Here is a 22,464-nt window from a genome sequence, read left to right on the forward strand (position 1 = left end):
CATCTGGTGTAATGTCGCCGCAGGCTCCCACAATACGTTGTTTCATATCCTCTGGGGTTGTAGGCACATCACGGTACACATTCTCCTTTAATGTACCCCACAGAAAGAAGTCCGGAGGTGTAAGATCAGGAGAACGGGCTGGCCAATTTATGCGTCCTCCACGTCCTATGAAACGCCTGTCGAACATCCTGTCAAGGGTCAGCCTAGTGTTAATTGCGGAATGTGCAGGTGCACCATCATGTTGATACCACATACGTCGACCCGTTTCCAGTGGGACATTTTCGAGCGACGATGACAGATCATTCTGTAGAAACGCAGCTGTTTGGGCCCCTGCAATGAAGTGATGACCAATGAGGTGGTCGCCATGATTCCGCACCATACATTTACAGTCCACGGTCGCTGTCGCTCTACCTGTCTGAGCCAGCGAGGTTTGTCCACCGACCAGTAATACATGTTCCGTAGATTCACTGCCCCGTGGTTTGTGAAACCCGCTTCATCGGTAAACAGGTGGAACTGCAACGCATTCTCTGTTAATGCCCATTAACAGAATTGCACTCGATGATTAAAGTCATCACCATGTAATTGCTGATGTAGCGACACATGAAACGGGTGAAAGCGGTGACGATGCAGTATGCGCATGACACTACTTTGACTCAGCCCACCGGCTCTCGCAAAGTCCCGTGCACTCATGTGTGGGTTCATGGCAACAGCATCTAACACACCAACTGCACCCGCTTCTCCTGTGACGGGCCTGTTACGGACCCGTTTGCGTGCTACGACCATACCTGTTGCATACAGTTGGCGGTAGATGTTTTGCAATGTGCGGCACGTTGGATGCTCTCTGTCCGGGTACCATTCTGCATACACCCTGCAGGCTTCAGCTGCATTTCGTCGTCACTCGCCTTAGATGAGTATCATCTCCGCCTTTTCAGAGTTCGAATACACCATGGTCACAGTTCCTACAACACTAAACTATCACAGACGTCTGGTAACACGGTGTACTACAGTTGGTCTGCGTGCGGAGAGAAATGCAGAATAACAATAGCAGCAAGCGCTACATGCGGACACTGCGACAGCTAGACCTAACCACAACAGAACACTACAGCCACACTCGTAAACACGGTCGTCATCGTAAACATGTCCCTGCAGATGCTGCTCGTCGACCGTGGCCCGTGTTTGTTACAACACGCAACTGACCGTCGGAGGTTTCAAGCGTCAACTTTAGGTTACAATATCTCCGGATGTAATTAACATTTTTCAATGCAACAAACGGCACTGATTACGTATTTGTTTATATGTTCAGATGTGCTAACAAAACTAAAGTGGTTCCATTTAGAAAAACGTAGGTTTGTGTTAAAAAACATACTTCCGTGCATTTTTGTATGGTTTGTATTAAACTATTACACTAGCCCCTCTCCTCACGTTGGGTCTGTGGAATCGGTTCGTCAGTATTTGATGTGGTTTATGAAATATATCCAGCGGTAACGTTAGGTGACTCACCCTGTATATGACTGCACATCCTGCGGAGGTTATTTAACGACTTTCTGTTTTAGTTAATTGGAATATCTATCGAAAGTAAAAGTACTATGTTGTACGTGATGACAAACTCGTACCATGACGAGTAAACACAGACACTAACTTTGAAAGAAACAGACTCATCAACCAGGACATCAAATGTGCCAAGCTCGTGATAGACTTAAAAGTCTGTACCCGGCTCATATAGTGTTCTTTTAGGGAATTTACGTAAAGTTTCCTTCCTTACTACGGAACAGAGCCTGCAAAAATAGGGGACCTCACTACGTTTCCCTTGTGACTAAACTCTATCGAGATATTTGACTGATCGTATCTGACAGCAGTGAAGGAAATGGACAAAAGAATTGTGCCGGTTTTTATAGAAAAGGTGTAAAATTTATAAATAAAATGTTCGTCATCCTTTGGATAGAGTTACAGGTTGGTTGGTTGATTTGGGGGAGGGGACCCAACAGCGAGGTCATCGGTCCCATCAAATGACCGAAGGATGGGGAAGGAAATCGGCCGTGCACTTTCACAGGAACCATCCCGGCATTTGCCTGAAGCGCTTTAAGGAAATCACGGAAAACCTGTCAGGATGGCCGGACGCGGGTTATAACCGTCGCCCTCCAGAATGTGTGACTTGTGTGCTAACCACTGCGCCACCTCCCTCGGTGAATGAGTCGCAAGGAATGACCGATCCGAGACGAGTAATTTTCTGACGAGCACTGCAGTTGTGTAATTACTTGCTGTTTTCCATTGCTGGCATTACCACCGTAAGGTAATTCACTTGTCCCTGGCGATGCTGTCGTTGTACAAGACTTGTAGGTGCAGGCGGGAGCTTGGTTCACAGGCCACATCGACGCGCATCGTGGGCGGCATCTGGTGGTTCTTCACGCTGATCATCATCTCGTCCTACACGGCCAACCTGGCCGCCTTCCTCACCGTGGAGAGAATGATCACGCCCATTGAGAACGCCGAGGACTTGGCGGGGCAGACGGACATCTCCTACGGCACGCTGGACAGCGGTTCCACCATGACGTTCTTCAGGGTAAGCTATTCCAGGTTCTCTGGCGACTTTACGGTGATAACATTTTAAGTTATCATTTGTTAATTCTCTTACAGTCAGTCTTTTCTGATGAGATGGGAACACGAAAACTACCAGAGCATCCAAAACAGTTCACTAACAGCGTGTATACGGGGACAAGAAAGAAAATTTCCGGACTTCCCAGTTAAAGATACTTTTTCCCGGACGAAAATACGATCTTTCCCTGGCGAAAATACGCTGTTTCCAGGGTGAAAGCACATTTTTACCGTGTTAAGTAAGAATATACGTACCCTCGGAGCTGAAAAACTTATCAAACCTTTGAACGGTGAATGTTTTATACACCAGCACAGAACTTCACAGTTCTTTAGGAAACGAAAGCAGGCAAAAATCAACGTTTTGGAAAGATCTCTGAGGCGCGGCACTAAATCCACCAAATACGGAACGGGAGCTCCCGAATCGAGATAGAAGCGCTCTTTCGTCAACCAGTCACGTGATCTCACCAGCCAACGACAGCAGATATTCAGAACATATGGCATGCGATGTAATCAGCGTCTAGCAACATCACTGTAAAGTAGCGTGAACAAACGTATAGAAAAAGTTGACGGATTAAATTAATAAACACACACCACAGCTACAAGAAAAGCTAAGTTTTCAAATATAATATTGCCCGTCAAATATTTTTTGCTATTTTTTCAGAGGATGTGATTAGGCACGACTTTAAGAGCACAGCATAAACTGCTACAACTGAATATTTTTGACAAGTACGGTTATGAATTTCACTGCTGAACACCGAACGTTTCGAAGGTTAGTTGGATGAATATATGTTCCGTCCAGCAATTCGACTTTCCTCAGAAAAGCCAATTTCGTGTGAAAATGCTCAAGAACGTACAATGTACTTTTTTGAAGGATAATTATACTTTTTGCCATCGTTATTGCACAATTTGTAATGAATGAAACAACTAAAACAAATATGAAAAACTAAAATTGAAAGTAGGTCTTTTTAGTGTGAGTTACCCTTCAAGATTTTATCGAACACAAATGTGTCAGTAAAGTTTTAAACAATGGCATAAATGGCCGGTCTTTTGGGCCAAAAGTTCTGTAATCCTCAGTGTTAAGCTTTGAATGAGAGTCTAACGCTCCGTGATTTAAGAAATTCGCCACACAGTCTCACACGTAACATAATTCATTTTGGGTAAGTACTTTGAAGGTAACGCTTCTCGAACAACCTTGGGCAATATTTTCCCGCGACCTATTACAAATATCAAAAGTTGTGGCGTCACGCCCATCGAGACAAGGCCCACGAAAAAGACGCATCGAAAGCAGTTTGTTGCTACTAAGTACGATACATTATGATGTCGGTAGATGCTTGGGTGTGCACTGTGTTTTGTAGTTGTAAATGGCGCATATTCTTTGCAACTTTATTTTAATTTTTATGTTATTCTCTCGTTTATGTTTGACTGCTGCAGTATTATTCTGCATCAGCGCGCGAAAGTAAAACTGTTTGTAAGAAAATCAGTTCTTACGAATCAAAATTAGAAAAATATAATTGAAAACTAAAACAATGAAAAATTCCAGGAATTCTAAAAAAACTTCCTGGCAGATTAAAACTGTGTGCCCGACCGAGACTCGAACTCGGGACCTTTGCCTTTCGCGGGCAAGTGCTCTACCAACTGAGCTACCGAAGCACGACTCACGCCCGGTACTCACAGCTTTACTTCTGCCAGTACCTCGTCTCCTACCTTCCAAACTTTACAGAAGCTCTCTGCCAGGAAGTTTCATATCAGCGCACACTCCGCTGCAGAGTGAAAATCTCATTCTGGAAACATCCCCCAGGCTGTGGCTAAGCCATGTCTCCGCAATATCCTTTCTTTCAGGAGTGCTAGTTCTGCCAGGTTCGCAGGAGAGCTTCTGTAAAGTTTGGAAGGTAGGAGACGAGGTACTGGCAGAAGTAAAGCTGTGAGTACCGGCCGTGAGTCGTGCTTCGGTAGCTCAGTTGGTAGAGCACTTGCCCGCGAAAGGCAAAGGTCCCGAGTTCGAGTCTCGGTCGGGCACACAGTTTTAATCTGCCAGGAAGTTTCATATCAGCGCACACTCCGCTGCAGAGTGAAAATCTCATTCTGGAATTCTAAAAAAGTTTCCGGAATTTTTTCAGATTTTTCCCGAATGAGAAAATTCCCGAGTTTTTCCCGTTTGTGCCGGGGCGTACGCACCCCAACTACAGAAGCTATCCTAGTATGTCGCTGTTGGTGGTTAGTGACTTTACAGATTCGGCAAGTCTGTTTTTGCATATTCGATTATTGGATAAAACATTTTTCTTTGAGATATGATAGATAACTCTGAAATCAATATTCTCTTCAATTATTTACATTAACTGAGAAAGACATAATTCATAAATACAATAAATGACGTCAGCTGATATACAGTATTAGTCAAGAAAGTCCGTTTTAGCAGGTGCCAGATGTAGATGTCTTAAGATACAGGGTAATTCACGTGCTCGTACCGATGCTGTTGAAACGTCCCCTTAGAAAAATTGTATATGACTGTGCTTAAACTGTCAGATTTTCGAACAGCTGAGCAGAACTGAACGCACCCAGACATTTCACTCTTTACCTATTCTGATCAACACTTAACTGACACACAATATTTTGAGCGCAACGCAATCTGACTTTCAAAAATCCCTACAAAAGAATGGCCCTCACCAAAAAATGTTCGTTACTCGAACTACTGCAATACAGCGAGCGCCACTACTGCCAGCTAAATAAAAGATTCAAACTACTGATAGGCATAGTTAGCAAATGAAAGATTTTAATAGAGAACAAACAATGTATTTACCTTAATAGTCATCAAAAGTCATAATATATATAGCAGTTCATGACATCCAGTCTTACAAATTTCAAAACTCCGCCATTTCTCTCCTCACATCCACCACTGCTGGCGGCTCACCTCCAACTGCGCAACGCTACGCGCTGTTCACATCCAGCTGCCCAACACTACAATGGCAGACAACAATGCAAACTAGCCACAGACTGCACACAGCACAGCCAGCGATTCTCATACAGAGCGCTACGTAACGTTGCCAATAAGAAAACAAACAGCCTACTTACACCGTTTTATACAACCCGTAAAATCCGCAAGTGAGATTTCCATATTCTCCCGCTCGCTGCGTGTAAACTATTAATCCTACATAAAATGAATGGGATCTTTTTATAGGAAATTTAATATAGTTAAATTTTGTGCTGAGATGCGTTTCCTCTAAAGGCCGTAGATTCCGAGTTTATTGAAGAAAAACCTACAAAGGTGACCTTCAAACGCACCCTCACTCCCACACTCAGCCCTCAGCGGTTAAGGTTTCTAATACGATAGTCGTTCAATAAGAAATGCCCCACACTATTTTCTCAAAAGGTATTTACTGTTAATAGTCAGAATTTGTTGACAACATACATCGTCATGTCTTGTCCATGTCCTATTTTCCTACATTCTAGCCGTACGTGAACTTTGTGGAAGAGCATGTATTCCGTGCTGGTAAGAGCTTTTGTCCTGTAGGCGCAGCCATGTTTTCACTGCATGAGTGGCTCTCTCTTCATCCCGTAGAGAATCTTCAAGCGGCCCAGAGAGATGGAAGTCCGAGGCTGCCAGATATGGACTGTAGGGTGGATGCGACAGTTATTTCCAACCCAATTGGCGATGTGTTCCCGGGTTCTCAGACGTTTGTGTAGGCGTGCATTATCGTGTCGGAGGAAGATTTCTGCTGGATACTTGTGCAAGTGAACACTTCGAAAACGGTTCTTGAGTTTACTCATACTCTTCACGTATGCCTTTTAATTGATGGTGGACCCTCTTGGCATCACATCCACGAGAATGACGCCATCACAATCCCAGAAGACTGCCACCATGAATTTTCCGGCATAGGGGTTTCTCTTGAATTTCTTCTTTTGTGGCGAATGAGGATGATGCCACTCCATGGACTGCCTTTTTGTTTCCGGCGGAAAGTGGTGCTCCTAGCTTTCGTCCTTCGTAACGATCTGTGACAGAAAGCCCTCTCCGTTGGTCTCAAAACGCTCCAACAATTCAGATACAATGGCCTTTCTTTGAATTCTCAACATTCGCGAAACCCATCGTGAGCACCTCTTTGAATATCCGATACTCTCGATCATTGCAGACGCACTTCCAGTGCTGACCGATAACTGTAGAGCCAATTGTCGAGTTGTTTTGCGCTATTCGGCACGAATGATGGCATCCGCACGATTCAGCATGTCTGGTGCAGTGGCTGTGACAGGACGTCCCAAGCGTGGCTGATCATGGAGCTGTTCCTGCATTTCCTGAGGCTCTAACTTTCGTTACCCATGGCCCAACTGTGATCCTATCAACTGCAGCATCGCCATACACTGCACACAAACGGTTATGGGTGTTCACCACGGATTCTTTTTCTGCAAACAGGAATTCCATAACAAGCTGCTTGTAATGTGTCGTATGTAGACGCCACTTTGACGCTGTACTGCGGCTCTGCGACCTGCCAGAACGGTTCGAAACTTAAGCGGCGCACAAAACAATCATTAAATGTGGAGCACGGCTTTTTAAAAAATATTTGGGTCATTATTTATTGTGTGTTGTTCACGGCACTCCCGCATGCACCGCACGCAGCTGAACAAAAGTTTGCGATTGGGCGAATTGTTTCTCACATTCGACCTGTATTGCTCTCCATGACCAAGGGAGGTTTACAATAAACACATACGTTTGATAGCCAAGGAAATGTCAAAGAAATCAAGCCACGGTTTCGACTGATATTAATGACATAAAACTAAGATTTTATTTGGAATGTGATTTGAGAAGGAATGATAACGTGGAATCAGAATGAATTATTTACCAAAAACTGCAGTGTAATTATTTCCCAATTCTTCCGGAAGAATGTGTGAAATTAAAGTCATTTACCGTTATCACGAAATGAAGACGAATTTAGGAGTGCACTGCATGTGTAGAACGTGTTTTCTTTAGTGTCACACCGGCAAATCTTCGAAAATCAGATAGAGTTTGTTATGAGGTGTTTGAAAAAAGAGATGTCCTGAAAAGTAATTCAAAAGAAACAAAAACACATTCGTTTAATAAATGGCAAAGAATTGGAGCAATAAATGGTACTGGATTTCAGGTTTATCTATTACTCTTCACACTTCTTATTCACAAATGACGAATAAGCCTTTTATTGGTGTAAGTGAATAATGTTTCGCATAATATATCTCGATTCATTATTCGTCATTAGCACAAATTTCGCCCAACACGAGTGCAGTCGCGTGGCCGGTGTACATGCGCTTACGCGGCTATCATTAGCATCGGTAATGTTCGGCAACTTCCGCGAACGTTCGCGAAGCGTATTAGCGCTCTCAGTGGCACATCAGTCGCCTATGGGACACGCTAACAGGCCTCGCACCTGCAGGGCTCTAGTTAGCGAGTGTTTGAACACTCCATTCAGATGCAAACTAGAATCGTAATTATAATATATGAACATCTAAAACTCCATTCAGATGCAAACTAGAATAGTAATTATAATATATGAACATCTAAAACTGAAGTACCGTGTCTTAACACTAATTGTGCAAGAAGGCAATTGAACCTTGTGTAATTCGAAACGTACTTTGTCACAGATGCGTAGAAAAATAAAAGAACGCTTTTATGTGCCCTGAAGAGAGGTAGACACTCTCACATGAGAAAAATGTTTCTCTGTCTATCAAGCTGCTACCAACTTCTACCACATGTACCGCCGGCCGGAGTAGCCGTGCGGTTATAGGCGCTACAGTCTGGAACCGAGCGACCGCTACGGTCGCAGGTTCGAATACTGCCTCGGGCATGGATGTGTGTAATGTCCTTAGGATAGTTAGGTTCAATAAGTTCTAAGTTCTAGGCGACTGATGACCTCAGAAGTTAAGTCGCATAGTGCTCAGAGCCATTTGAACCATACCACATGTTCCGATCAGGTACTATGGTAGAAATGGCACACGAAAGTAGCAACGCTCCGTGTAATCGCATTTTCATGTTAAAACGTTGCAGATGGTTCATTTGCCGTAACACACGCATACTGGGCAGCTACAATGCTAAGACTTCAATGTCGTTAATGATATCACCTGTGGAAAGGAAACATTGAAGTAACGAAGCCTTTCGAGGAAACACAGACTGTCCTTGACGTTGTTTATTGACATCGTTTTTTCACTTAGTTTTGCCTATGAACAAATGAAACTATCATTGTGCTCATCTGACACGTTTACCACGAAATCTCAAGTAATTCAAAATTTTCAATTTCTTCATTCTGAATAGTTACGACATCGTTTGTTACACGAAAATTAGATTTGTTTTAGGTTGTTGATGTTGTGGTCTTCAGTCCTGAGACTGGTTTGATGCAGCTCTCCATGCTAATCTATCCTGTGCAAGCTCCTTCACCTCCCAGAACCTACTGCAACCTACATCCTTCTGAATCTGCTTAGTGTATTCATCTCTTGGTCTCCCTCTACGATTTTTACCCTCCACGCTGCCCTCCAATGTTAATTTGTGATCCATTGATGCCTCAGGATATGTCCTACCAACCGATACATTCTTCTGGTCAAGTTGTGCCACAAACTTCTCCCCAATCCTATTCAATACCTCCTCATTAGTGATCTACCCACCTAATCTTCAAGATTCTTCTGTAGCACCACATTTCGAAAGCTTCTATTCTCTTCTTGTCCAAACTATTTATCGTCCATGTTTCACTTCCGTACATGGCTACACTCCATACAAATACTTTCACAAACGGCTTCCTGACACTTAAATCTATACTCGATGTTAACAAATTACTCTTCATCAGAAACGCTTTCCTTGCCATTTCCGGTCTACATTTTATATCCTCTCTACTTCGACCATCATCAGTTATTTTGCTCCCCAAATAGCAAAACTCCTTTACTATTTTAAGTGTCTCATTTCCTAATCTAATTCCCTCAGCATCACCCGACTTAATTCGACTATATTCCATTATCCTCGTTTTGCTTTTCTTGATGTTCATCTTATATCCTCCTTTCAAGACACTGTCCATTCCGTTCAACTGCTCTTCCAAATCCTTTTCTGTCTGTGACAGAATTACAATGTCATCGGCGAACCTCAAAGTTTTCATTTCTTCTCAAAGGATTTTAATACCTACTCCGAACTTTTCTTTTGTTTCCTTTACTGCTTGCTCAATATACAGATTGAATAACATCGGGGAGAGGCTACAACCCTGCCTCACTCCCTTCTCAACCACTGCTTCCATTTCATGGACCTCGACTCTTATAACTGTCATCTGGTTTCTGTACAAATTATAAATAGCCTTTCGCTCCCTGTATTTTACCCCTGCCACCTTTAGAATTTGATAGAGAGTACTCCAGTCAACATTGTCAAAAGCTTTCTCTAAGTCTACAAATGCTAGAAATGTGGAATTGCCTTTCCTTAATCTTTCTACTAAGATAAGTCGTAAGGTCAGTATTGCCTCACGTGTTCCAACATTTCTACGGAATCCAAACTGATCTTCCCCGAGGTCGACTTCTACCAGTTTTTCCATTCGCCTGTAAAGAATTCGCGTTAGTATTTTGCAGCTGTGACTTATTAAACTGATAGTTCGGTAATTTTCACATCTGTCAACACCTGCTTTCTTTGGGATTGGAATTATTATATTCTTCTTGAAGTCTGAGGGTATTTCGCCTGTCTCATACATTTGCTCACCACATGGTAGAGTTTCGTCAAGACTGGTTCTCCCAAGGCCGTCAATAGTTCTAATGGAATGTTGTCTACTCCCGGGGCCTTGTTTCGACTCAGGTCTTTCAGTGCTCTGTCAAACTCTTCACGCAGTATCGTATCTCCCATTTCATCTTCATCTACATCCTCTTCCATTTCCATAATATTGTCCTCAAGTACATCTCCCTTGTATAGACCCTCTATATACTCCTTCCACCTTTCTGCTTTCCCTTCTTTGCTTAGAACTGGGTTTCCATCTGAGCTCTTGATATTCATACAAGTGGCTCTCTTTTCTCCAAAGGTCTATTTAATTTTCCTGTAGGCTGTATCTATCTTACCCCTAGTGAGACAAGCCTCTACATCCTTACATTTGTCCTCTAGCCATCCCTGCTTAGCCATTTTGCACTTCCTGTCGATCTCATTTATGAGACGTTTGTATTCCTTTTTGCCTGCTTCATTTATTGCTTTTTTATATTTTCTTCTTTCATCAATTAAATTCAATATTTCTTCTGTTACCCAAGGATTTCTACTAGCCCTCGTCTTTTTACCTACTTGATCCTCTGCTGCCTTCGCTACTTCATCCCTCAGAGTTACCCATTCGTCTTCTACTGTATTTCTTTCCCCATTGTTCCCTTATGCTGGCCCTGAAACTTTGTACAACCTCTGGTTTAGTCAGTTTATCCAGGTCCCATCTCCTTAAATTCCCACATTTTTCAGTTTCTTCAGTTTTAATCTACGGTATGAACCAATAGATTGTGGTCAGAGTCCACATCTGCCCCTGGAAATGTCCTACAATTTAAAACCTGGTTCCTAGATCTCTCTCTTACCATTATATAATCTATCTGATACCTTTTAGTATCTCCAGGATTCTTCCATGTATACAACCTTCTTTTATGATTCTTGAACCAAGTGTTAGCTATGATTAAGTTATGCTCTGTGGAAAATTCCAGCAGACGGCTTCCTCTTTCATTTCTTAGCCCCAATCCATATTCACCTACTATGTTTCCTTCTCTCCCTTTTCCTACTCTACAATTCCAGTCACCCATGACTATTAAATTTTCGTCTCCCTTCACTACCTGAATAATTTCTTTTATCTCATCATACATTTCTTCAATTTCTTCGTCATCTGCAGAGCTAGTTGGCATATAAACTTGTACTACTGTAGTAGGCATGGGCTTCGTGTCTGTCTAGGCCACTATAATACGTTCACTATGCTGTTTGTAGTAACTTACCGGCACTCCTATTTTTTTATTCATTATTAAACCTACTCCTGCATTACCCCTATTTGATTTTGTATTTGTAACCCTGTATTCACCTGACCAAAAGTCTTGTTCCTCCTGCCACCGAACTTCACTAATACTCACTATATCTAACTTCAACCTATCCATTTCCCTTTTTAAATTTTCTAACCTACCTGTCCGATTAAGGGATCTGACATTCCACGCTCCGATCCGTAGAACGCCAGTTTTCTTTCTCCTGATAACGTTGTCCTCTTGAGTAGTCTCCGCCCGGAGATCCGAATGGGGGACTATTTTACCTCCGGAATATTTTACCCAAAAGGACGCAATCATCATTTAACCATACAGTAAAGCTGCATGCCCTCGGGAAAAATTACGGCTGTAGTTTCCCCTTGCTTTGAGCCGTTCGCAGCACCACAACAGCAAGTCCGTTTTGGTTAATGTTACAAGGCCAGATCAGTCAATCATCCAGACTGTTGCCTCAGCAACTACTGAAAAGGCTGCTGCCCCTATTCAGGAACCACACGTTTGTCTGGCCTCTCAACAGATACCCCTCCGTTGTGGCTGCACCTACGGTACGGCTATCTGTATCGTTGAGGCATGCAAGCCTCCCCACCAACGGCAAGGTCCATGGTTCATGGGGGGAAGCATGCTTCGGAAAAGAAAACTATTGGGTCGGAATAAAAGCCAAAGAACTAGAGAAGTACAATCTTTGCGTAGACAATGTAATAGGAATAATTGGATATTGATAATGATAATTCTGTTGTTGTTTTGAAAGATACGTTTAAATCTGCACTGAACGTACTTTCAAATAACTTTGAGAGCTACAATTACGGTTTGGTGAATTTACAGAGAAGATTTTATAATGGAAAACATTTCGCACCTGAGGTCACTTTACGTGCTACAACGGCAATCACATTGCGTTGTCATTATGAAAAAGATAATTTTTCGCCATTAACATAAAATTTATTTTACCACGCACTGTATCAAGGACTCACTTGAAATTACTGAACAATTAAAGAGAAATCTAAGAATTATTTCATTAGTATTTGTAACTACAGTACAGCATCTGTTATGGGCTGTTTTGAGGCTAATATTTGAAACGCATTTTTATGTAGAGTGTTTCACTTTATGATACAAAACGCTTTTTATGGTCGTATATCATGTTATTTGCAGTCATATTTATGTGACATCTAGCACAGGCGATATTAACACTCTTTATTATGCGGCATTAAATGAAACTGAGATATATCAGTGGCTTAGTAATCATAGTTCTGGCCTGTCGTATATGTGTTACGTGTTTGCTTACATATGTTCAAGTATGGCAGAGGTTTGTGGAGACAGCGGGTTGCGACGCCACTGCATTTTTAGAATTTGATCAAGTCACGCGAACTTTATGTTGTTGAAATCCTCATCGAAGGCTATTTCCAAAAGTATGTAGAGAGGAGCCCGCCCGGTTAGCCGTGCGGTCTAACGTTCTGCTTTCCGGGCGGGAAGGCGTGCTGGTCCCTGGCACGAACCCGCCCGGAGGATTACTGTCGAGGTCCGGTGTGCCGGCCAGTCTGTGGACGGTTTTTAAGGCGGTTTTCCATCTGCTTCGGCGAATGCTGGTTCCCCTTATTCCGCCTCAGTAACACTATGTCGGCGACTGCTGCGCAAACACTTTCTTCACGAACGCTACACCATAATTACTCTACTACGCCAACGTTGGGGTTACACTAGTCTGGTGTAAGACGTTCCTGGGGGGCTCCACTGGGGGCCGAACCGCAAAATAGCCCTGGGTTCGGTGTGGGGCGGCGGCGGGGTGAGTAGACTGCTGGAGCCTGTTGTGGGATTGTGAACCGCTGAGGGCTACGGCGGGGACGAAAGGCTCTCCGCCGTTTCTAGGTCTCCGGTTCCATACCATGTAGAGGGTATAGCTTCCAGACCCAGTATTTAATGGCGAACTCCTTTTTTCAAAATAATTTGCGTAGGTAAAGTATGAGTTTGTTAATGGGGCGATTATAATTAATGTTAAACTTTCAAACCGCTGTGGAAATAACACCACTGGTCAGAATGATATCAAATTGCAACAGAATATTATCGGAGATGGAGGAAAACTTATGGCTGAAGAAAAATAAATAGTTACAAAATGTAGCAAAAGATGGCGCTGTAAGCATCATAATTTAGTAGTGGTCGAATAAAAATGACAAATGAATCATACAACAATGCCTAAGGTGTACGTTTGACGTAAAACAAACTGTACAACTCAGTGTGCAAACAGGTGTGATACTGTTAGTTGCGTAAGCCCATCCGCCATGGCAACATCATATAACATCGGATGAGAAAAATCGAATTTTAATTGTCCTGAGGCCAAAACCCGCACAAAAAGCGTCACGCACATCGGTTTTTAATTGTCCTGAGGCCAAAAATCACATAAAAATCATCAATCATCGGTTTTTAATTGTCCTGCGGGCAAAACCGCACAAAAAGCATCAGTCAAAATCGAAACGTATTATTAATTTCCGTGGTACTGGCGCAAAAAATGTTCAGTATGTTGCCCACCGTTTCCTGCAACAAGTTGAAATCGAGAAACAGCATGTTCCATAACTGATCGAAGTGTTTCCGGACTCACGTTCAGACTTGCGGAATGCGTGCCTCCAGTGCAGCTAAGTTTGCTATCGGGACACTGAACACTACGTCTTTCAGATAGCCCCATAGCCAGAAGTCACACGGAGTAAGATCTCGTTATCGGGACGGCCAGGCTGTAGGGAAATGGCAGCTGATACTTCTAGCATTTCCGAAATGGCGCTTTAGCAGCTGCTTAACTGGACTTGCTATGTGCGGAGGTGCGCCATCTTGCATCCACACATGCACGCAGTTGGAGAGCTGGAATGACGTGGTTGCGCAAAAGCCACTCATAGCGCTTACCAGTGACGGTACAGGTAACAGGAACGGAAGCACGGCCCTATGATAAATGGTGCCGTAAAACCGCATCACATAGTGACCTTTTCAGGATGAAGTGGTACTGTTTGATTGGCGTGTGGATTTTCCGTTGCCCATCTTCGACAATTCTGTGTGTTGACACACGCAGTCACATGTAAGTGGGCTTCGACTGTCCACAAAATCTTCCATGGCCAATGATTGTCCACTTCCATGCGAGCAAGAAATTCTAAAGCAAAGGTCTCTCCTGCTGGCAGGTCAACAGGAAGTAACTTGTGCATGTGGGTAATTTTGAATGGATAGCAAAGAAGGCCAATATTCGGGCAATTCTCCGTGCACTACACGTTTGCACATCACTACTCATCTCCTCCTTCATAGCTGTGGCTTCAAATTCAAATGGTTCCGAGCACTATGCGACTTAACTTCTGAGGTCATCAGTCGTCTAGAACTTAGAACTAATTAAACCTAACTAACCTAAGGACATCACACACATCCATGCCCGAGGCAGGAGTCGAACCTGCGACCGTAGCGGTCGCTCGGCTCCAGACTGTAGCGCCTAGAACCGCACGGCCACCCCGGCCGGCCATAGCTGTGGCCATTGCTTCCAGTGACGTCGAATCAATTCGTTTCCTCCCTCCACCAGGTTACACACCAACAGAAACCGTCTTTTCGAATTTAAGAATCATATTCTCCAGACCCATGGCAGTCGTCCGACCTACGTCTTTTTTCAAACCCTTCAGTGTCCGGAACTTCTGCAGAGCGACGTGTGCACAGTCATCACACTTGTAACACAGCTTTACAAGCAGAGCGTGATCGTGCATTGAGACAGTCATGGTGAACGTCGCAGACGCGAATGGGGGAAAAGCCTTGTACTCGGAATGTTTATACCAACTTCAATGGGTCGTGCGCATTATAGGTGTTTTGATTTACGTATTCTGACACATACAGCACCATCTACTTATCAATTTTCACACCATCTTTTTCTTCTGCCATACGTTTCCCCCTTCCCGGATAATATTCCTTTGCAATTTCACCTCATTATGACCAGTAGTGTTATTTCTACAGCGTTTCGAAAGTTCAACTTTAGTTAGGCTATAATCACCCTGTATATCGCTAACCACATCAAATTTATGATCAAGTATTTTCTCCAACACAGAACACCAAAATACCGTAAGTCCATGCTACGATGTGGAAACAGACAGCAGCACTCCTAGTAGCCAGACAATGAACTTTGATTATGAGAAAATATGGCGCAAAAATTCGCATTTTAAAATCGAAATACGTGACTTAGATGAAATTATTTTTCATTATACTTTGTGGATGGGCCACATAGTCTAGTAGTAAATTGCGTGCCTTGAGACCAAATGGTTTCTGTGACGCTGCAAAGTAATATCTTCGAGAAACCTCAATCGAAAACTATGATTAACTTCTCGCAGCTGGTGTTGACGGTCATGTAAAATTTTATACATGACACTGTGATCGCCTTTTGACTTTAAAATTATTTATGTGTAAAATCCAGTACTGCAATTTCGACCGTAAGACTTATCAAGAAGAAGTAATAGCACCTTAGCACATGTGAAGAGATAAGCATTATTATTTGACATGTCATAGAAGCTGGTTTAACTGCATTTTGTTTCTGATTAGCTTACCTAATGTATACAGTAATCTTTGAATTTTATTTTGAATATGTTGCCCGTATTATACTTTGTTTCTGCATGCATCCGAAATATGGGATGGAGTAAATGATTCCATTTTGTTTTTGTCACGTGAAGCGAAGTTTGGTTTTGTCGCAGATTATAGTCTCCTGTGAACATTTGTTCCTGCCTACGAATCCACGAGTGAATTGTTCGATTTACGTATGTTGTAAGTATATCGTTCCTGTTATAATTTATTTTAGTTCGCATCCGTTTTTCGTACTTTTCCGTATGAAATGGATAACTGTGTGTCAGCAGCTTTTGATAAAACTGGCATTCAACTATATATCATCTCGTTACGGAATGTGTAGGGCCTATGTATTTCTGTTTGAAATGGTGTTGTTTCTTGCAACTGAAAGTACGTTTTAGTCTCGCAATTAGTGGCTAAGGCCTTCTTCTTACAAACGCTAAAAGTGCAACATTAGTTACCTAAATGTGGTCACACGTTATTAAGAGGTGCTAAAAACAATACACTTTAACAGCAAACATAGTATTAAAATTGTTCTTCCACTGCAGTAAAAAACTAAAAGCGAATAATACACATTGTCATACTTTCGGCATTGGCTCTACTAATGAATTATGAACCACTTAAGTTAACTAAATGGAGTAGCATTCAGTACAGTGGAAGCACATTCACACGATACCGCACAGTCCAATGTATGAATATGTACTATGATGTAGAATACTTTTGCTACATAATGATAACTGGAAAAATACTCATTTGCAGGATATCACTCATTTGCAGGAATACTCCATTCAAAGCATGTATAAGTACTCATTCCGTGATAATACGTATTAAAATTGAATATCAAATATGTCAGAAGCTGCTGACCTGGAGTTCTCCATTAAATGCTTGAAAGTAGAAAAAACATATGTTAACAAAAATGAAGTAGCGTAATGAACAATAAACTTAAATGCATTTAAATCTGAAAAGTTTACGTAAGGATTCGTAGGCAAGGATAAATGTCCTCAGAACAATATCTGACAAATTCAGCTTCTGTTTTGTATGAAACAAATATATGGAGTCCCAATATTATGGACGATAACAGACGTCGAAGTCCTGCAGCATACAAGCAACATATTCACAATGCAGTGAAATACACACGATAATTCGTAATCAGGAACGCAGTGCGATGAAAGCAGAAAAAGTAAACTATAGCACGGTCCTGCGGGCTCTAGCGGCAGCCAAGCGAACCTCGTTCAAGGTCATCCGCCTGACGTAGCTGCTGCGGCTAAGTGAACACAGCCATGCAATAACACCCACCCAGCTCCCCAGGGGTCGGAACCCTTGCAACCCACAGATTATTATAATCATTAATCAATTAATTAATAGATCTAAAAGATAAGCTTTTTTAGTAAACTAATAAGTAAGCTTCTTTAAAAAAAATCTCACGAGATAGATAAGGATGCTTCGCAACTTTAAACTGAAAAGTAAATGAAATAAAGAGACTAAGACCATCAAAGAGTGAGCCAGAGTGAATTCCAGAGTGCACCAGAGAGGTTCCCAGAGTCCACTAGGGAGCATCACTTAGTGCCCCAAAGAGCATCCCAGAGTGCCCCAGTGAGCTAAAACACTAAGAAGAATCGCTTCTCGGCTTTTGGCAAGATCAATGTGTAGAAGTAGATATGAAATAATAAATTAATAAAACAAATCGCTAAGAAGAATCGCTTCTCGGCTTTTGGCAAGATCAATGTGTAGAAGTAGATATGAAATAATAAACTACGAAATGAAAACAAACATGGGCGACTTTAAATCGACCAATAAAAAACCGAGATTATGGATTGATAAACCTACAGCGTGCCATGTGGCCTGGCATTGAACCAAGGTCATGTTAGCGGAAATCCTTGTTTGACTTTCAACCCTATGATCTCGACTACTTCTATATGTCGGAAATTAATATTGCTGCAGTGCAACGCCAGACATTTTTTTCTTTTCCTCCGCCAAAGATCGATCATTGAATGTAACTACGTTATAATGTTGATTGTTTGTGGACCTGACTTTGTCTCGTAACCATAAACAAATTACAATAATACCCTCTCCAAAATAACTCACACACAAAGTTGTAAAAACAAATCAAAGAAAGCTGCAGTTTAAATAGGTACCACCGCTACCGACGCCAGAGTGCAAAGCAGTTCATCAACGCACATTCAGTCACAATGCAACCACCTCTCAGCACTTTAAACACCACAACCAAACCAAAATTACAAAAAACATTCAATTTGACACGCATATCGGTACGAACACACGCTATTCACGCGTCTGAAAGCAGTATCACGCAATCTTTATAAGTGCAGTATGGCGGCTAGTTGTTCTTAAGTTCACTATATCATTTTCCAAATACGATGCAACATAATTTTCGGTATTTGATTTAAAGTAAATAGTTAAGTGAAAATCTTTTAGATCGATTTTTCAAGCTATTAATTGCTGATGTGGCAATGAGTCATAACTATAATTCAGAACAGAGAAACAAATTCTGTGTTCGAGAATCAGTATTCTACACGAGCAGAGAAAGCATTTTAATGTCATATAGATACAATGTATTGTCCATTGTATAGTTATGAATTTACTAAGTCTAAATAAGGTGTATCGGAAATATAACTGTATATCAGCACTTTACCGTCCTAGCTGATACGCAATAAGATATTGCCGACGTCTGCAGCTTCATGAATGAGCCAATCCACTTCTGGTTAAACTTACTGCAACTCGTTGAATAATACTGTTGGTATCTACAAATAGCCTAGTCAGTATTGCTCATTCACCAAAATGCTTAGCACACATCGTCGTTGAAATCTGTTAACTAGAGCCGAACCAAAATCGTTATTTACTTCCCGCGCTGCCTTTGTCTCAGATGTAACAAACAGATATTACCAAAGATGTTATCATGTGGTACTGACCACTCACGAAAGTATATGGTTTTTCCAAGGATTTCTACACAAGCATTAGCATTGCACTATAGCATTTTTATGACAAATGATCTGAAAAACTTGACAGTCTATAGATCTTAAATTTACGTACTTCAGATAGTTACGTCAGCAGCCAACAGATGTCACAATGTACCGGAAAACTCATATTTATAGACAGTTACCATGGCAAACTATTAAAGTTAGCTAGACATCCAACAGATGGCACTCGCATTTACTCACAGTCAGGCTAACGACCAGCGGAGGAAACAGAACAAAGAAAAATAATATCTAAGCGTATAGCCGAAATGTTAAAAGTTCCATAAAAACTCAATATTATAATTTTGCAGCTGTAAAAGTAAAAATTACTGGCATACTAATGATTGCAACACATTGGCCAACATAACGTAGCAAAGACAATCCTCGATATTTTAGCTCGTTCTGAAAGTTTTTTGGGTGTCGTGTTTTAGTTGCCTCACGCAGCTTACTGAAATTAGCTCTATTACTATTAATGTTAATTAATACCATTATGTTTTCTGGAAGTCTTCTAGTCGTATGCTACCAAGTATGAAATGCTTCAGGACTTTAAATAGATATCTTTTTTAAGTCTGACAGTTTACTGGTAAATCCTCCTGTTCAAAAAAGTGTCAACTAATGCATACCAACAAGTACCCTGCGACCTTGAAATGGACGTTACTACACTCTCAGCGGCTCTTAGTTCAACGAAGACTAAATGGCAAATATAGGGAAAGCGCGTAGTCAGGTATCCAGTGCAGAGGGAAATTAAAAATGTCTGTGTGACACTTTCGCGGTCGGTTTTCTTATTTTTCGTGGGTGAAGAGGAACAGATACAGCTAGGGAGTATTCATGAATATAGGTTGTAAAAAAAAGCGTCACAAATTCCTACAGGAGCCAGTATTCATCAAAATTGGAGGGAACGTTCTGCTAATTATATATCCGTGAAACAATACCTGATGAAATACGAACTGTTTCAACTATGACGAGTGATATGTAGCATTCGGTGGCGTAAGCAGGATCCACAAGAGATCTCATAGCATCTCGAACTTCTGTAATCCTGTCTTCCTCAGTTGCGTGTAATATTACGGTATATTGATAATTTTTACTGTTTGGACCGTCTGACTACAACTGAATGAAGCACAATTTTCGTGCAATACGCGTTTCACATTTATTCTCTGCAAGACATCGTCAGTGCCAGGTTGCGTGGACGATTTTCTACATATTATGTTTCTGTTCCATTTTTGGTACCGTTCCTCTTCTTATAATTGTCACTTAGGGCTTTTTCCACATTTCACAGCACTTGGAACTGAACACTCGTTTTGATACAATGGAACTTAAACATAACATATAGAAAATCGGCCACACAATTAGCCACTGAAGATGCCTCACAGAGAATAAAGGTGAAACGCGTATGGCACGAAAATTGTGTTTCATTCAGTTGTAGTCAGACGGTCCAAAAGTAAAAATTATCAATATACCGTAAGATCTCATAGCAAATTACCACAATGCGCATGCCTGGGAAGATGCAAATCCCCGATCAATCATAGTCGTGGGGCATCATCTACAGCTACATCTACATACTGCAAACCACCGTGAGTTGCATAGCAGAGGGTACATCCCGCTGATCCACTTATTGGGGTTTCTTCCATTTCCAATGACGTATGGAGCACGGGAAGAGTGATGGTTTGTATACCTCCGTTTGTGCAATAATTATTCAAATCTTATACTCATGATCCCTATGTAAGCGAAAAGTAAGGAAGTGTAGTATATTACTAGAATCATCATTTAAAGCCGGTTCTTAAAAATATGTTAACAGACTATCTCGGGACAGGTTATGTTTATCTTCAAGAGTATTCAGTTCCTTCAGTATCGTTGTGATACTTTCCCACGATCAATCAAACGTGTGATCAACCCTGATGCCCTTCTCAGTATACGTTCAATATCCCCTATTAGCCCTGTTTCGTTGACCAATATTCTAGAAACGGCCACACGAGTGATTTGCAAGCAATCTACTTTGCGGACTGAATACACTTCCACAGTACTCTGCCAATAAACAGAAGTCTACCTCCTCCTTTATCTACGACTGAGGCTATGTGGTCATTCCATTTCATATCCCTACAAAGTGTTACACCCAGGTAAGTGTATGAGTTGGTCGCTTCAAACAGTGCCTCATTGACATTGTATTCATAGGTAGACCTCGGACTTTAGGTAAAAACCTATTCTGTTTCTCATTAAATTGGGGCAAGAAAAGTTGTAGATACACAAATTACGCCAATTTATGATCGAAAAAACTAGTTTTATAGTACCTAAAAATACCTAATTTCAGGTAATTACCTGATTGCACCTAAATTTCAAAAATCCAATTAGATAAAAATTTTTATGACTAACTTTCTCTCGTGGTCTTCCCAGCTAAGAATTACGCAAATATTTTATCGAAAATTGTAATTTTGTAGTACCTAAAATACATAATTTCATGTTAGAACCTGACTGTAACCCATTTTAGAAAATCCTAAAAATACCTAATTTCATGTTAGAACCTGACAATATCTAATTTTTAAAAATACAGTCAAATAAAAAATGACTAAAACTACTCTTCTGGTCTTCTCGGCAAACAGTAATGGAATGATAACTGGTTTGTTTGCGTGCGTGAACGCCAATCGTGAGTCAGACGAAAACGCATAAGACAGGCTGTTCCAGCCCGCCCTGCTCCGCAGAATGCAAAAATATTGTTTCTAAAACTTTAATGTAGGTTAATTTTGCTAAGTAGATCTCGTACATAAATTCTTCGAGAAAATATTTCTCAATTCTTTTTGTTTTTAGGATGTTCTGAGCAGACGTAGCATTTTAGTCAGCATGTTGCAGGTATTAAGCACCAGGCCAACTTAAGGAATAAATCGAAACAAAAGTTTATAACTAAGCCAAATGCAACAGACAAAAAGGAATTTCATCTTGGCCTGTGTCGAGTCATTGTTGCAGCAAACATAGCATTCAATGCAGTTTTTTTTTAGAAATACTGTCACCGCAGCATTCCATCAGAATTCACACACAAAAAGAACTATTTAGATACTTTATATGAAAATACATTCAGCAGGATCAGGCTAGATATAGGCGATTCATACATGTGGGTCTCTGTCGATGAGACAACTGACAGACAAGGTCGACATGTGGCTTACTTGGTTGTTGGGAAGTTAGATCCCAACACTCGCCCTGTACCTCATCTGATCTGCAGCAAGGAGCTGAGAAAGACTAACCAGAAACAATTGCTCACTTCGTTAATAAAGCTTTCAAATTACTTTTCACCAACAGTCTACAGGAAAATAAAGTACTTGCAATCCACACTGATGCAGCTGCATGCATGATTGCTGCTGTTAAATTGTTGAAAGTATTTCACCCAGCCTCGCTCCAT

General features: G+C 41.5%; 1 protein-coding gene across 1 annotated transcript in view; it reads left to right on the forward strand.

The window, feature by feature from the left end:
- LOC126251972 (glutamate receptor ionotropic, kainate 2) overlaps nt 1-22,464 on the forward strand; it is a 403,333-nt gene that overhangs the window by 308,192 nt on the left and 72,677 nt on the right. The window contains exon 14 of the mRNA XM_049953123.1: nt 2,363-2,560. Within this exon, the coding sequence (XP_049809080.1) occupies nt 2,363-2,560 (198 nt within the window). The remainder of the gene's footprint in view (nt 1-2,362; nt 2,561-22,464) is intronic.

Source organism: Schistocerca nitens, chromosome 1, assembly GCF_023898315.1.
Source record: "Schistocerca nitens isolate TAMUIC-IGC-003100 chromosome 1, iqSchNite1.1, whole genome shotgun sequence".
Lineage (NCBI taxonomy): Eukaryota > Metazoa > Arthropoda > Insecta > Orthoptera > Acrididae > Schistocerca > Schistocerca nitens.